Source organism: Lathamus discolor, chromosome 6 (genome assembly GCF_037157495.1).
Source record: "Lathamus discolor isolate bLatDis1 chromosome 6, bLatDis1.hap1, whole genome shotgun sequence".
Classification (NCBI taxonomy): Eukaryota; Metazoa; Chordata; class Aves; order Psittaciformes; family Psittacidae; genus Lathamus; species Lathamus discolor.
In genome coordinates, this window is record NC_088889.1 from 69,257,120 (window position 1) to 69,272,894 (window position 15,775).

The 15,775-nt window shown below is 39.7% G+C and overlaps 1 protein-coding gene across 3 annotated transcripts in view; it reads right to left on the reverse strand.

The window, feature by feature from the left end:
• The window catches only part of NAV2 (neuron navigator 2), a 223,542-nt gene that overhangs the window by 4,664 nt on the left and 203,103 nt on the right, over positions 1-15,775 (reverse strand). For all 3 annotated transcript variants that reach the window (XM_065683421.1, XM_065683423.1, XM_065683422.1), the window contains 12 exons: positions 15,294-15,466; positions 12,450-12,603; positions 11,783-11,942; positions 11,194-11,294; positions 10,060-10,155; positions 9,718-9,886; positions 7,611-7,846; positions 6,476-6,630; positions 5,929-6,000; positions 5,263-5,459; positions 4,709-4,827; positions 138-341 (listed from right to left, as the gene is read on the reverse strand). In XM_065683421.1, coding sequence (XP_065539493.1) covers positions 138-341; positions 4,709-4,827; positions 5,263-5,459; positions 5,929-6,000; positions 6,476-6,630; positions 7,611-7,846; positions 9,718-9,886; positions 10,060-10,155; positions 11,194-11,294; positions 11,783-11,942; positions 12,450-12,603; positions 15,294-15,466 — 1,836 coding nt within the window. The remainder of the gene's footprint in view (positions 1-137; positions 342-4,708; positions 4,828-5,262; positions 5,460-5,928; positions 6,001-6,475; positions 6,631-7,610; positions 7,847-9,717; positions 9,887-10,059; positions 10,156-11,193; positions 11,295-11,782; positions 11,943-12,449; positions 12,604-15,293; positions 15,467-15,775) is intronic.

The following is a 15,775-nucleotide window of genomic DNA, read 5'->3' on the forward strand; positions in this document are numbered from 1 at the left end:
TCTCTAGGAACACTGGTTTATCATTCTAAAGCTTTTCATCACTCCTCAGCTGTCCTTTACTTTCTTATTCCTCTTTCTAATCCCTAGAAACAAGGGAAACGAAGCAGTTCTGCCGTTTCAGAAATGAGAGAGCTTACCAAAGGATCTCCCTCGGCATCGCTCACTGGAACTTGTTTGCTAGTTGAGCCTTCCCGTGACATTGAGTAGCCATCAAAGCCCACATCTTCAGGCCGCAGCTGCAGCAGAGGAGGCCACTCATGGTGCTGTGGGGTGGCTGCCCAGGGGTAAGTGTCCATCACCCATTTGGCAGGATCCTCCCAGGGTGCTCTCCTCCCATACAACTGGAAAAGCACAAAACCACATAAAACATTCCTATCAGTGAACCACTTAATTCGGTTCCTTCCTAACCAAAATTAACATACCTGGAGAAAGCTCAGGGAGGACTTGTAACAGTCTTCCAATACCTAAAGTAGGCCTACAAGAAATCTGGAGAGGAATTTTCTACAAGGGTGTGTAGTGACAGAACAACGGGGAATAGCTTTAAACTAGAACAGGTTACATTCAGATTAGATCTCAGGAAGACATTCCTCTCTGTGAGGATGGTGAGGCACTGGCACAGGTTGCCCAGAGAAGCTGTGGATGCCCATCCCTGGCAGTGTTCAAGGCCAGGTTGGACACAGCTTGAAGCAAACTGGTCTAGTGAAAGGTGTCCCTGCCCATGGCAGGGGGTTGGAACTGGATGAGCTTTAAGGGCTCTTCCAACCCAAACCGTTCTGTGACTCTGTGATTCTTGGACTGCAGAAAACACTTGTGAGCAGAGATGAGCATAAACAAGTGACCCCAATGACATACAAAGCAATTTTTAATGGCAACTGATCTGGAAGTGTCTTGACCACCTCCTGTAAGACTGCAGTGTCCTTCTCTTGACACCAGTTGGAAGAAAGAGAGACCTGAAAGTAACCTCACTTAATAAAGTTAACTTAGATGAAATCAGTATATGAAGAGGCCATCAACGCTGGCAACATCCGGGTCACACCAGCAGCTGCCTTATCTGCATTTGCTGTTGTCAGGAAACCACCCTCAGTGGAATGTGTAAGAGGAAATGTGAGACCTGTCATCAGGCAATAATGATGTATGTCATAGCAAAAGGTTTTCAAGTCAGAGGAATTCCTTTGTATTCAACCAACAAAAAGCACCAGTAGGATTTGTGGTTATGTTCCTATTTCAAGAAAGCAAGCTCTGTTCCAAAACCTTTTCCTGTATTGAACAGTGTTACTGAATCCAAACATGTTCCTCCCCTTGTTATATTCAGTTTGCCTCAATTAGCTAAATACACTTGATTTAATGCCACAAGACCCTCTAAAGCATAAATACAGCTTCAAGTGTCTTTAGAAATGCTTAATTCTGCTTTATAAATTTCAGCCTAAACATCTTTCAGCAACTGGAGCTGGTCACTGGCATTTTGTCACTCGAATTCAGAGAACTATCTCCTTGCTGCACAGTGCACAAGGGGAAAAACCAGAGCTCTTACCAAGAAATTCATCAGCTTGCTGACAAATCTAAGAGTATCTCACTTTTCTCATCACTATTTCTTCTTTGGGTTTTTTGTGGTTTAATTTTTTGCATGCCCAAAGTATTAAATTGCTCTAAATACTAATTTCTGCTTTACTCTGAAGCAGCACTCAGCCCAAGCAAAGTGCCCAGCAGATGGTGCTAGCCAATCTTTAACAGCCTCTTCCACAGCCCAAATACTCTTCAGCCTTCAGCTGCACTGTATTATTTTCCCAGAATAACATCTTCAAGCTGTGGTAAACCAGATCTCCTATTTTAAATCTGTTCTTGAATTTACAGCACATGTCAGTTGCTAAGTGAAGAGGATTTTATGTTTTTCATGTCTTTCCTATGTAGGTCTGTGTGGATCCTGGCTCGCTTATGAAAACTAGCTAGGGAGTAAAATTCCCATTTCAGTATATGAAATCATGAGGTACCTTTAGCAGACCAAAGACTGACAAACTCACTACTTCCTTCCAGCAGCCAGGTCTGTCTATCCCTTTCACATGCACTTTTTCTAGGGAGCAATTAAGGCAGCAAGGATCAAACAGCTTGCTTCACAAAGTACTAAAGAGGAATGACTGGAGTATGAGCGATGGTGGCAGGAAGCTACAGGGACTTTGATTCCTCTTTTTGCTGGTGCTGCACTCCATAATGATACACCAAGCAGGAAGAACTTGGGTTTTATCTAACCCTCTAATTTTCAGATCCCTGTTTTGAAGAATAAAAAAGCTCAGCTCCAATAGCAGCAATTATTCTAAGGATCCATTTGGCTTACTCGCCTTTGACCCAAAATAGTTCCCTAAATGAGAAACAGAGATACAAAATTAGTTCCATTTAGCTCCACTGGGATCAGACTGAAATCAACAGTCCACCCTTCCTTTCTGGCATGCAACTTCATGAGAGAAGAGGTGTTCTCAGAGGAGCCACTGTGGGTGTGTGGGGGACAGAAAATAGGCCAAAATGAAACACGCTAGAAAGCATTAGCTTGTTAATACTGTACAACACTGTCTGAAACATTATTCTTATCCATCAACCAAACAAAAGAGAAGTTACTTAAATAGAAATGAATTAGTGAAACTTGGGGAAAAAGAACTGAAGCAGATAAAGAATCTAAAGCACAACATGAGAAAGTGACATCCTTACACCTGCAATGCAAGCCATTCAAATCACCTAAGGAAAGATGCAGGTATCAGGCAAAACCAGCAAGCAAAAAGTTTTATTAACTTTGTTCTACAGGTCTGTTACTAATCTGTTTTTACTTTCCTCACTTACTGATCAGCAACGTGAGAGCTACAAGCAGCCCAAGCACCACTGTGAGTATCAGTTTTCTCCATTTCAGCAGGAAACAGAATCATGTGCGCTCCTTTCTTTTGTTTTAGGTGAAAAAGATTACTGGCTCCCATTACCTTCCTTTATAGGAAGTTTTATGTAACAGTTCTGTTCTAACAAAGTTCCTCTCTGTGCTCTGCACTGTTGGATCTATCCACTGTTGTGTCTAAAAGTCTACCACAAAGAAAATGAGGTTGTCAGGCACTTGACAAATTTCAAATGGCAACAGCAGATTGCCCAAATTTTAACCCAAGCTTGTCGAAGAACTCATGTATTTCACAGATTTGTAAGAAGCCATTAGTAGAAGCTCTTCATGGCAAGGCATCCTAACAAACACTGCAGTGGTGAGCCCTAAGCAGTAGCAGAATGGCGAGAACTGTACTTCATAAACATGAAGGAACCATTCTGCAACACAACTGTTTCTCTATGGAGCTTGTACGTGGAGGTATTCCATGTTTCAGAAACACTTCAGAGACCTGTGTGATGGAGAACCTACAACTTCTGCAAGTGAAGTTTTATAACTGCTAATTATTCTTACCAATGACAAGCCATATCTTTCTTACAAATTGGATTTTTCTGGTCAAAACTTGCCAAACATCCACTAGGCTTTTTTTCCCCATGAAAGGCTAAAGCAGAGGACCAGAGACCAACAAAAATATTTCAGCTTCTTCTTGAATAAACTGAATAGTTTGAGTTTCTCATCTCCCTCACTGAATAATGCTTCCAGTATCTTAATGATACTTACTGCTATTTCCTGAACTTTTTCCACATTTTTATCTTTATAATAAATATTTCTACTTGGAGAAGTACCTTCTTCTCTTCCTAACTGTATCAGATGTAATTATGCCTTCAGAATGGCATTAGTCCTCATATCAAAACACAAGCTCCCAATGCCTTGCCATGATTTCCTATTCTCTATCCATCTTTAGCAACTTTCCAACCTTCTAGACTCTCGCTGTGATCCACCTTTTAATTTCTGTATGTGTGATCTCATGTTTAGCTTTCATGCATGCAATGTCCAGGATTTGCAGATATTTGATGAGGCTATTGCCAAAACTGTCTTTCCAATTACGTGCTGTATTCTGTGAAAAGAGGACCAAAGAATAAAAAAGCCCTTTTTTTTCCATAATTGCATGGCAAGTCCACAGCAATCCTCCACTGAACCCTCCTGAATCCAGCAAGCTTTATAGTTCTGCAGATGCTAAGAATTGCATGGTGATGCTTAAAGCTATCCAAATTGCTAGAGTATGAATCAGTTACTAAGTAGAGGCAATCAGTGATGATTTCACTACGGACTCTGAAAGAATTATAAATGAATCCTGTAGACTGAGAAGTAATCAAAACATCACAGATACTGATCCTGTCACTCATTAATATGTCTCTCTCTCCATATACAGCTTTGTTCCTCCTCTGTTGAAAGGTTTGATTTACAAAGCAAAATTCTGCATAACTAAGTTACTGACCACAAGTATTTTTCAGTGGCATAGTAGAATTTGAAGGTGTGCTTCTGGAACAGATAATTGAAAGATATTTTGGTGTCTGACTCCCCCCACTGAAAATGTCAGCAGTCTGGCATCTGAACACTTCTCAGAAAATCTAATTTGGACTTTCAGTGCTTTCACTGCCCAATTCAAAATTATTTGAAGAGAATAATTCTGCCTAAAATTAATGACAATTTAGATTACCTTTTCAAAGACATGCAGGTGTACAGCGTGCAAGTTATACCTCCAGAAAGTGTTGCCATTATTCAGTTTTGTCTGATGCTGTGTTGCCTTTTCAATGGATACCACTCAAGACCTATGATTTTTCATTTTTGCCTGCTCACCTGCAGCCCTTCTCGAACCGCCTCCAGAAGATATGGGATGATGGAGTAGTTCCACAAGTCAGTAAACCAAACTCTAGAACCATCTACATCTATCGGACAGGAGAGGAAGAGCCGTGGACCTGGAGAGGAAAATTCAGATTATTACACTCAAATTCCAATCATGATATGCTGCAAAAACAGGACCAAACAACTACTTCCAAGTTATCTGGAGAAAGAAGCCAAAGATGTGAGAACATAAGTAGCTAGCTGGTGAACTGCTCTTTGCGAGAGCTCAAAAATCCTCTGAATCAAATTTAAAAACTACAGACTTCAAGGTGAAAACAACCAGATTTCCTAACACAGTCTGTAGCCAGGACTTCTTATTTAGAAGAAGAAAAAAAAAATGTCTATAAAGATTTTGTACAGTTTGCCTCAGAGTACGCTGCCGTCTGAAAGTAGGGGTTTAAACCTTTTTAACCTGATCTAGAACAAAGAAATGTACAGATACACCCCTTATACAAGGAAACAAAACACATCTATTTACATATACCTGGGCATACAGACAGAGCACTTACCAATAGTAACATCAGAGGAGCTGTGAGCCTCCAAGAATTTGTTCAGATGTTGCCAGACCTTGGGAATCCAGTCAATAATTTTAACCAGCTCCGTATTTCTCATCCTCCCACTGATCTCAGTTTCAATTAGTTTTCTTCTCAGGAAACGGCCCAGAAAGCCTTTGACTGGCTCAGTGTGGTTAGCACATAGCACCCATCTAGGGCAGAACAGCAGAGATGTTGGTTCATTCTCTTTCATGCTACTGAACCTGACTATTGTGGATTACATTTGTCTTATTTCTAGATTATTATCATGATCAAAATGGGTTATCCCTGTTGTATATGTTTCTTAGCCAAAGTTACTTTGGGATGATGAGCTCAGTAGCTGCAACAACTTGTACTGTGCATTGTTTCAGCTTATTTCTCATTCAGTTTGCTTAAATATTGTCTTACTTAAAATTTCTTACAAGATGAAATATCTGAACAATCCTCTGGAAGTATTATGAATTGCAGTTACTTCAATTACAGCATCATAACAAAGCTGCACGTTAGGGCAGCAACTACTGGCGAAGGGTATTTCTCCCTCAGTTTGCTATTTCACCTGATAAGAGCAATTTCAGATGACTCAGTAGCCACTATTCCTTTGCCAGCCCACAAACATAAACGAGAAACATGAATAAACAGTACCTGAAATTATGGTGAAGTTGAAGATTAGGTGTTGAGGAGGTGGCTTGGTTCATTGTACCAATAATATACGGACTATTAAAAAAAACCAAAACAAAATCAAGCCAATCAGACTTGTTTTAAAAAACAACAATCTCGACATTACAAAGGGTTACTCAAGCCTCTTCTGTCAATCGTTTTTGAAGTTAATTACGACCGAATAATTTACTGCGAATCTGAGTTCTAAGATCATCAAATTCTCAAAGTAAAACAGAAATCTCAAAGCAGGATATTTCTCTACAAATGGGGCTTCAGTACTGAAGATCTGCTGCATGATGTGAACACGTATTATCCAAACCCTCTACTACTATTTCATTACTGATTTTAGACAAACTGATCGTTTAATGAAGAATAAAACTTCTGGAATGCTGTCCACAATACGGACAGTCCACCCATCTCAGTCCACTTGACCAAATTCATCTAGGTATTGGGTTTGTGATCATATTTTGCAACAGCAGTGGTCTTACTGCAGTACTGAAATGTGGAATGTGTTCTCAGAGTATTTCATTACCATTTGTGGTACTTGCAGTTTAGAAGTCCATTAAAAATCTCTCCTAGGGAGCTAACATGATGCAAATTATCCAAAATTATTACAAGAGGCATATCCACAGCATTGTTTTCACTGTTGCACTGGTCTGCTAGGTTGGACAGGTACTGGCGGAGCTCCTGCAGAGAATATATAAAGAAAGAGAGAAAGAAAGAAAGTAGTTTTCTTCATATTCCTTGAAAATACAGTCAAAATAAACTGCTACCTTTGTAATAAAATCTAAAGCAGAAGAGCCTGAAATTTTACAAATGCATACATTTTCCATGAGAAAACAGAATAATATGGTTTTACTTCTCCTTTCTAAGTTATGCTGAAGATTCGAACGACATCTGTGAGAAAAGGGCTTAAAAGGGGGGGGTAAGATTTTGTAATTTGGTATGTGTTTTCTCATTCATGCTGTCCTAATCTGACACTCAGAGATCTGAAATGTATTTTTCGTTTCAGAAACTTGTTCAACTCTCTCCACAAATGCATTTATTCCGTAGCACACCTCAAATTTTACCAGTCGCCTACAACCACAATTCCTACCATTCCTTTCCTCCAGAGGAAAACGTGCCTAAGGCCATTAAATATAGAGTTTGTTTTTTTCTTTAATGTAGACATTCATTGGAGGTATATTCAGCAAACCCCGCAAAACATCAAAAAGCACAGACATGCCTTACCAGTGCAGGAATGTGTCTGGACAACAGTCACTCCAAACCCAGCATATGCAGATTACAACTGCTGATACATGCAGCTGCAGAAACTCTTCACAGCCTAGAGTTGCATTTGAGGGTGTCTGGAAGAATGCCCACATGCAATAGGGATTGCTTAAGCTTCTGGGAATTTTATGCAGGTGTTTAACTTCCTGGGCAATTCTCAATCTCCTGAACACTTGAAAAACCATGACACCTTTAGGTGTTTAAGTATACACCTGGAAGCCTACTATTTCAGGCCCATAGTCAGGTGAATCTGCAGTTCTGGAACCTTTAATATTTTTCCTATCAGGATTAACATAATGCTTTAAAAAGAGAAGTTTTAAATCAGTTTTTGATGGATTAGTAACAGAGGAGTCCCTTGTTTTTCATTAATCATGCAAGGATGATTTCTGTGTCCTCACCTTACTGGATTTATGGTCCACATTGAAGGTTGCAATAATGCCATCAGTCAACTCCCTGCCCTCTCTAAGGACCATATACTCAGACAGGCGGTTTGCTAGGTATGTTTTACCAGTGCCACTGGGGCCAGATAAGATAATCCGTCTGTGTTCCATCAGGAGAGAGACATAACGCTGCAGTATAGGCTTTGGAATCAGTGATTCAAACACCAGACCATCCAAACTGTTCTCGCAGATACCTGCAACAGGAAAAGATTCCTCATTTAGAGGGATTCACCATCTTTAGCCAAACTGCCTCAGTTTTTAAAAGTAGTTTTCTTTTTTAACCAAGTAGTTATGATGATGAAAAGCAAATCAAGATTTGTTGAATTCTGCCCCATCCCTGGCAGTGTTCAAGGCCAGGTTGGATGGGGCTTGGAGCAACATGGTCTAGTGGAAAGTGTCCCTGCCTGTGGCAGGGGGTTGGAACTAGATGAGCTTTAAGGTCCCTTCCAACCCAAACCATTTTGTGATTCGATGAAATAAATAGGTAGTCAAACCAGAGAATTGGAAAATGTTATTTTGTGACTGTACCAACATTGTATGTTGCAAAAAGTAGGAAAACCCCCCAAAATCACACTTAGTAAATGATTCCAGGCCACACTTTTCACATGCAAACCATCCATTTTACAGTACTTTGCCTTGTACGGTATTAATTAATCCAGAATTTACCTGTTTACTTTTGAATCACTACACAAAACCTCCAGCTATCATCAACTCCCCCTGCTTTCCCAAACACTTGTAATTAAACGTCTCTGTACGCTGATAGTTATCTCTTCTAACAGAACACTACTGATAAGCATTTATGCAATGTCAGCAGTCACTTTAGGCAGAACTGGCTCAGGAAAAACACACTCTGCTTCAAAATAAACAGCAGGAAGGGAAATTGGCAGATCACACAGCGAAATGTTTGCACCTCAATGGTTACTTGGTATATTAAATATTTATACAGGCAGCTTTATATCTCACAGGTATATGTAAGTGATTTTCCATAAACTGATTAAATACATTTCTGTTTTACTGAAAACTGTTATCACAGATGAACCTTCAAAGTACAAGTCAAGTCAATGCAAGTTAAATGTAAAATCAGATTGCAGCTTTACAGATACGGCTAGACCTTAAGCAATATTTCATTTGGGATTTACTATTGGACAATGTATTCCAAGTAAGCAGAATACCCTGGGTTTACATCAGGCCTCAGTAAATTGAGGTATTTCATGGCTTATTTTGTCTTTCCACTGATTTGCTACCCATGGTAACTGATTTTTTTACACTAATATTAAAAAATCAAACTACCCTTAGCCAAATTTCAAAGCTGAGCTGCAGTGTTTGGCAAGGGTCTCTCTGTATGCAGACCTGTGTTTGAGATTTCACTGGTGCAATGTTCAAAATGCAGCAGGTTGAGGGTTTTTAACCCTGAAACCTAGTTTCCTAGTTCAGTTTTCATATAAAAAGGGTTCCCTGAGAAATCAAATGAGAAATTATATGAGAAATGTAAGAAGTAAATTCTTAGCAGTACGATGTAATGAGAATTCAGAAAACCATACACTTTGAAAATAATCCAGATTTTAAGGTATCCCAAGAATTCTGGGATCCCTCCTTATTGGTGCCTAATGGAGGATTCTTCAGCGAGACCAATCAAGCAAGTTAAATCCAAATGTTTTTGTGCTCTGCATGAAGGAAATAACAACTATAGCTCTCACAAAGACGTAATGAAATTCTGAGGCTTTATACATTTGGAAGGTACTTTGCTGCTCAAACAACTCTACCCCATCCCTTGTGGTGTGAGATCTTCTCTAGGACAACTCCAGGCAAGAGTTCAAGATATGTGGAGAAAACTGCTGAGTAATTTTTTCATACTGTCACAGGTTGAAAATCTGCTGAATTTATAGATGCTGCATACTCTAAGTGCTGTCTCTATCACATGAAAATAGAAGGACCAGTAAATAAAAGGCACAGTAAATAAAAACCCACAAGAAAAAGTTTCTACTTCTTTAAGTTTCTTGACACAGCAAGCTTTGATAAAACTGCAACTAGTGAGAGCTACAACAGACAGGTCAAGCGTAACTACCTTTGACGGTAACTGAAATAGTGTTGTTTTCTCCAACTAGATAACCACAGGGCAGCAGCTCAGGTGTCTCTGCACTGTTAGTGCGTTTGATTTCTCCAATGCTGTAGCCCAGAACACTGTCTGAATTCAGCCCCAGCTGGCTCACAGGATCCACGTGAATGATATACTCCTAGGGTGAAAAAGGGACATGGGAAGTTAGGCAGCACTGAAACCCAGCACTGAAAGCCAGGGGGGCCTTCATTCTATGCTCGAATAGCCATCATCACAGCAAATTCAATATTGCTTGGCACCGTCATAACTGAACAGGACAATTCAGGCACCCAGCAAATTGTACTCTCTAACCTTAAACAATCGTCGTACAACCCCATCCAGAACATCCCATTTGGTCTTGCCACTCACTCCAATGCAGCCTATGAGGAAGGTGCGAGGCCTCGAATCCTAAATGCACAGAAATGTGAAGTTAATAAATAAATCCTAACCGTATCAGGCAAGTCTGTTTAGTATTATTAAAAGAGCTTTTTTTTTTCTTCCCTTTCATTTTTTACTGTGGTGCATCTTTACCACTCTCTATGGTGAATTCTGAATGCTATATGAAATCCTTTTTTTCTTCTAAACATCTTCTGCAGTGTTGGAGTAACAAATCTAAAGGACACTTATGCAGTGCTGACGTTAAGCAAAAGGTTTTTATTAACCAACCTATGAACAATCCAAAATGACAGAAAGACTCTTTGGAGAATTCTAGGCAGGAAAGTTCATGGGATGTTCATTTTCCCATGACTTCACAATCAACTCTATTGCTTTTGCAAGGTTTATTCTATTTACTTCCAGAAATGCTGCCACAGACATAGAAATCTACATATATACATAAAAATTATACATGGTTATATGTATAAATAGTTACATAGAGACAGCATTATAATTTACTGCCAATTTGCTTACCCAGGGCTGCAAATATTAACAAAATCTGCTGAGTCAAATTTATTTCTGACTAGTCAGATTTTTTGTGAGTGTGTCCCTTTACAAAAGACACAAAATTATTTCTTAAGTACACCTGTAAAAACAGGTATTTAGGATTCTTTCTTTCAATTACTTGCAAGTGGAGACTGACAGATGTCATTCAAAATGGGATAGCTGTACCAGAGGAAAACCTGAACTAGAATGATAACATACAGATGTCCTAGTTTGGATCCATTAAATTCTTCCAGAATATTGGCGCTTCCAGCATTTCAGTGCACCTTCTACTGACACACTGGATCATTCTCATTATTAGTTCAGAGTCAGGAACTATTAGTTCAGAACCAGTTAGGTGAGTCCATGAGACAACCTGAACTGACAGTGCTGGGTCTCAGCAGTTCCATGGAAGTGGGAGGGAGCTGAGTGCCTTGTCTAAGATTAGTGACACACCAATAAATTTGAATTCCCTGGCACATTCCACAGTCACTTGTATTTTAAAGCTAGGCACAAAACACAACTCACCTCCTTCCATTTAATTTCATCCTGAAAGTTGACAACTATTTTGACGTGTCTGCCTCCTTCTTTCCGGGCAGAGCCATCTCCAGTGTCATCTAACAGCATGTCTGTGAATAGAGAACATCAACGGCTTCATAGCTGTACCTTAATAACAATGAAGACTATCCTGGTCGATGCCAACACACTTACTGTAGTCAAACACAACACATCTGGGCTTCACATGCCCCAAGGTAAAACGTAAGAATGGGTTTACTGACTTCCCTACCAAATATCAGTATCACTTAAAAAGCAAAGGGCATTGAAAATTATTAGTTACTCTGTATTTTCCTTCCTATGATATATCCCCTGGGAAATGTACACTATTAAATGGCTTTAAACATGACTCTTGGCAGCTGAGGTCATAATTGGACAACTCCAATCTAGGGTGTAGCAGACCTATGACAACATTTTAAAAGGAGGCTTTGTGCCAGCTCCTGACATATTTCCACACCTCAACTGTTAATAATTTTGATGCTTTCATTTTTCCATGGCTAACCAAACCAAATCATCCAAGTGCAGGATAAAACCTGCCCACTGCCTTTCTCATTAAACTCACCGAGACTGGTTGACTCTGTGAGGTTCAAACTGTGTTGAGAGAGACCCACTGAATGTCTTGGAGAGGATGAAATGGAAACCTGAGACTGAGCCCTGCTACAGCTGCCATGGTTTTCAGATTTCAGCCGATCATTCTCTGCTTTTAGTTTTTCAATCTCACTCTTGAAAAGAAAGTCAGGAGTTAGAAGGCACAGTGAAAACACACTTAAAAGACAGCAACATAAGTAACTTCAGAAGAAAGAACAGTTCAGCAGAAATGCCATTTTCATATTTTATCTAAATAAATTAATGATTTTAATTCTTACAACGTCCCTTCCATGAAACTTTTCAAAGTATTCTAGAAAACATAAATGTGGAAATTCACTAAACACTGAAATGCAGCTACATTAAGGCAGAGAGCATGGGAGCATTTTAAGAGGCTGCTGACAGTCAAACTGATCTTCCCACATGTTTTCAGGGTTGAAACAGCAGTTGAGGGCAGCAGAATTCATGTGTTCAAGCTGACTCTTAATGAAGGTACGAGGTTTAACGCTTGCAGGATAAACACAACTTTAAGTAAGCATTTAAAAATTTCAAATTTACCTTCTTCCAGATCTTTACTGTGGGGCAGGTTGGCCAGTCTTTAACACATCAACAAAACTGCAATATTTGAGGTGGTTACTTCTTACCTGCATTCTGTTCATCGCCTCACGAAGCTGGTCAAGCTGATGAGCAGAGCTAAGGGCTTCTAGCCGAATGTCAGTCAACTTCATCTCCTTATCTCTCAGCTCATTTCGTAACTGCATAACTGTTTCAGCCTCACTGTCAGTGCATTCAGAAATACTGAAGAAAATGGAAACACAGACATTGAACATGACCATTTGGTACTTTTCAGATGATGCTTCTCCAGCATTTATTAGTAAATGACGAATAAACTCCTTTTATTCTACAGGAAGCAGGCAACAGTTTGGGCTTATCTGATTAGCGATACGTAAGTCAGGTATTAAATATGTCATGGAAAAATTAGAACCTAGTGAAATAAATATGTCTGAGGGTTATTAATCTTGAATCCTGAAACAGAATTCTGGAAATCACCTACTATTGGATAGTTTTAGTTTTTTTTTCATGGTAGTTGCCATAAAGGAAAATGTCTAAAGCCAAAATCTAAATAAATGAGGGGGGTGCAGGCAGTAAGAGCAGTTGGCTGGAGACTGATGAGTTTACAGACAGATTTAAAGCTCACCAGGTGTGCACAGCTGGGTTTCCCTGAACTGTTTGGGAGGGCTTTGGAACTCTACACCTATTGAAGCATGATAAATTCCTGCTCACTTCAAAGCACTCATGCTTAAAACATTTTTGGTGGCATTTTTCTTCCCTCCTCCCCCCAATAAGAAAAAGATTCTGGGTGAGTAACATTTCAGCACATTCATAAGTGTATCTATAGAAAGATCAACTACACAGCTGCAGGCTCTGAAGGAGATTTCAGTTAAAATATCTCTCCCTAAATCAGGTTAATGAGATGCTTTCCCCACCAAAAAGCCAATAAGCCAAAATACAGAAGTTTTACTTGTATTCTGTCCTTCCCTGAGTTTACCTATTTACCTCTTTTCATACAGAGATGAGACACAGCACATAGCATTTTGACTGAGGATAGATGGGATCAGAATTTGACAAGTTTCTGGCCTTAGAATTCTAATGCACAATTTGCTGTTGTTAGCAGAACCTCACTCGGTTAGGCTCAAGACACTGAAGAAGCTTCTAATAATTCATGAGGGATTAGATTCACCTACTAACATTTCATCACTATTATATGGCTGGAAACTATTGCTATTGTTTTCACTTCTTCATGTGAAAACAAGCGATGGGCGAAACATCAAGTCCGGGTACTTACTCAAATGCATTTGATTTGAAATCAGGCTGGAAGCTTTGCATGACATCTTCAAGGTCATAAGGCTGCTTGTAATTACATGTTTCACAATACTACCTCTTACAACTTTCTGTGTTTATTTATCCTACTCAAGTGACAAAGCTACTGACAGAATTAACATAAAATCTGTTTTACAGAGTTACCCAAGCACATTCTAAAATGTGAGTTCAGACACAAGCTAGCATGGTAAGGCAATTAATTAACTTTATTTCACATGTGGCCAAAACAAAGCCTCAAGACTGCCTGTGACCTTCCCACGAACATAATTAAGCAGCACAGCAGAAGTCCTGCCTTTAAAGTCTACCTGCCATTCTCATAGAAACCCAAGCAGAAGGGTATGGTTTGGTCATACTTTAAGCCTATACAATAGCTTGCTACCACCCAAAAGAGTTAATTTGTTTCTCACTCATCTTCCCCAGCCTGCTCCTGGCATTTGCTGCTGTCATGCTTCCATGCCTATGCCAGCTCTGGCACTCATCTGAGTCTGATCAGAGCCCTGAGCTGAGCCAACCCAGCAATCTGGGGGAAAAATCCCTGTTTCTGTCAAACTGTTTTTCACATAATTAGCACATTGCATCAGCTCAGTGGAGTTGTCTGAGAAGTAGCAGAGCCAGCGCAAGGGAAGGAGCAGGCAAGGTGCCTGGGTAGGTATGAAAGAAAAAAAAAAAGGAGTGGATCATCTCCATTCATCAGGCATAAGCTGGTAGATGAGTTCAGCTGTATCATAAAGTATCCTGTTGGATTTCCAATAAATCCTTACCTTTATCTGAATTTGTCAACTTAACTGGGAATTCATCATGGCAGATCAGCCACGTAAATCATCATGGCAGACTAGCAGTCTTTAGCCAACAGAGGAAAACAAAATCTCAGACTTGCCCTGGCTTGTTCCATTAATAGCAAGAGATCCAATTAATTCTGCCCTTTAAGGTCACCCTGGTTATAAATACTCTTCATACTCAATATGTTCTGCTGGGATAGAATCCCAATAAAATATAAATTGTGCTACAGTAACAATGCAATGATTTTTGGCTTCCTGGACACTAACAGGAAAGCACTAGGTTGGGAGTCACCTTACATATCTTTAATTCCCTGAATATAAAATTCAGCTATTCTGTTCTCTGCCTGTAATCTCCTTTGACTACAGAACATTCAAAATAGGCAGTAGGTGTAAGTGTGATCTTCATTCCTTCTTTTGCCAGTGTGACAGGACTAAGGATTTCACCCCATTTAGCAAAACACAGTACCCCTCTGGTCAATAAGGTAAGTGATGCTTGGGAGAAAGACCTATCAGTGGCAACAGACCAGCCCTGATCTACAGCACAGTCTAGCCTACTGCATCTCCTGCTGTGGCCTCATGATGAACAGCTGTCAGACTCTTGTAGTGCTTGTACAGATGTGCAGGTTCTTAAACAGAAGAATCGAAGGTGACAGGGTGGTGTCAGGTACATTTTGCCTCTGCTTGTTTCTGTAAAGCGGCCTAGAGATGTTTTTTCAAGCCAGCAGGAAAAACTTTGGATCTCTTGAAAGTACAGTATTTCTCTTTTCCTCTACCAATGCAGCAAGATGCCTTCCATGGCATTTGCTGTTTAGAACTTAAATCACTTACAGAGAATTGGAATGAGAAGCTCTCAGCAATGATGTTGAAACAGTGGAGTTATGGTGTGGCAGCTTTGGTGAAGAAGGTAATGAAGAATCAGTCATCTCCTCAATATCTGAATGAGAAGATGCTGACTTGGGAGATTTCTTTTTACCGAAAGCTTGCTTGAAGGAGCTGCGTAACTGAAAAAACCCCAAGAACACAACAGTAGGAACATCATTAAGAATGGAACCAGGCAAAAAAAGCTACAGAATAAGAACTTTAACATGCAAATACTCCAACTGATATAAAGCCACACTCATGTACATTTTAATACAGGTAAAAACAAATAAAAAAGCTTTTTTTCCTTGACTATGAGATTAATAATGTCAATAGAAGTGGATATCAATGCTTCTTATTTTTAATTATTTCATAGCAAATTCTGTTCAGTGCAACAAGCTTGACGGCGATGTTCTAACAACTTGCAGTTACAACATGATGTGGCTCAGCCA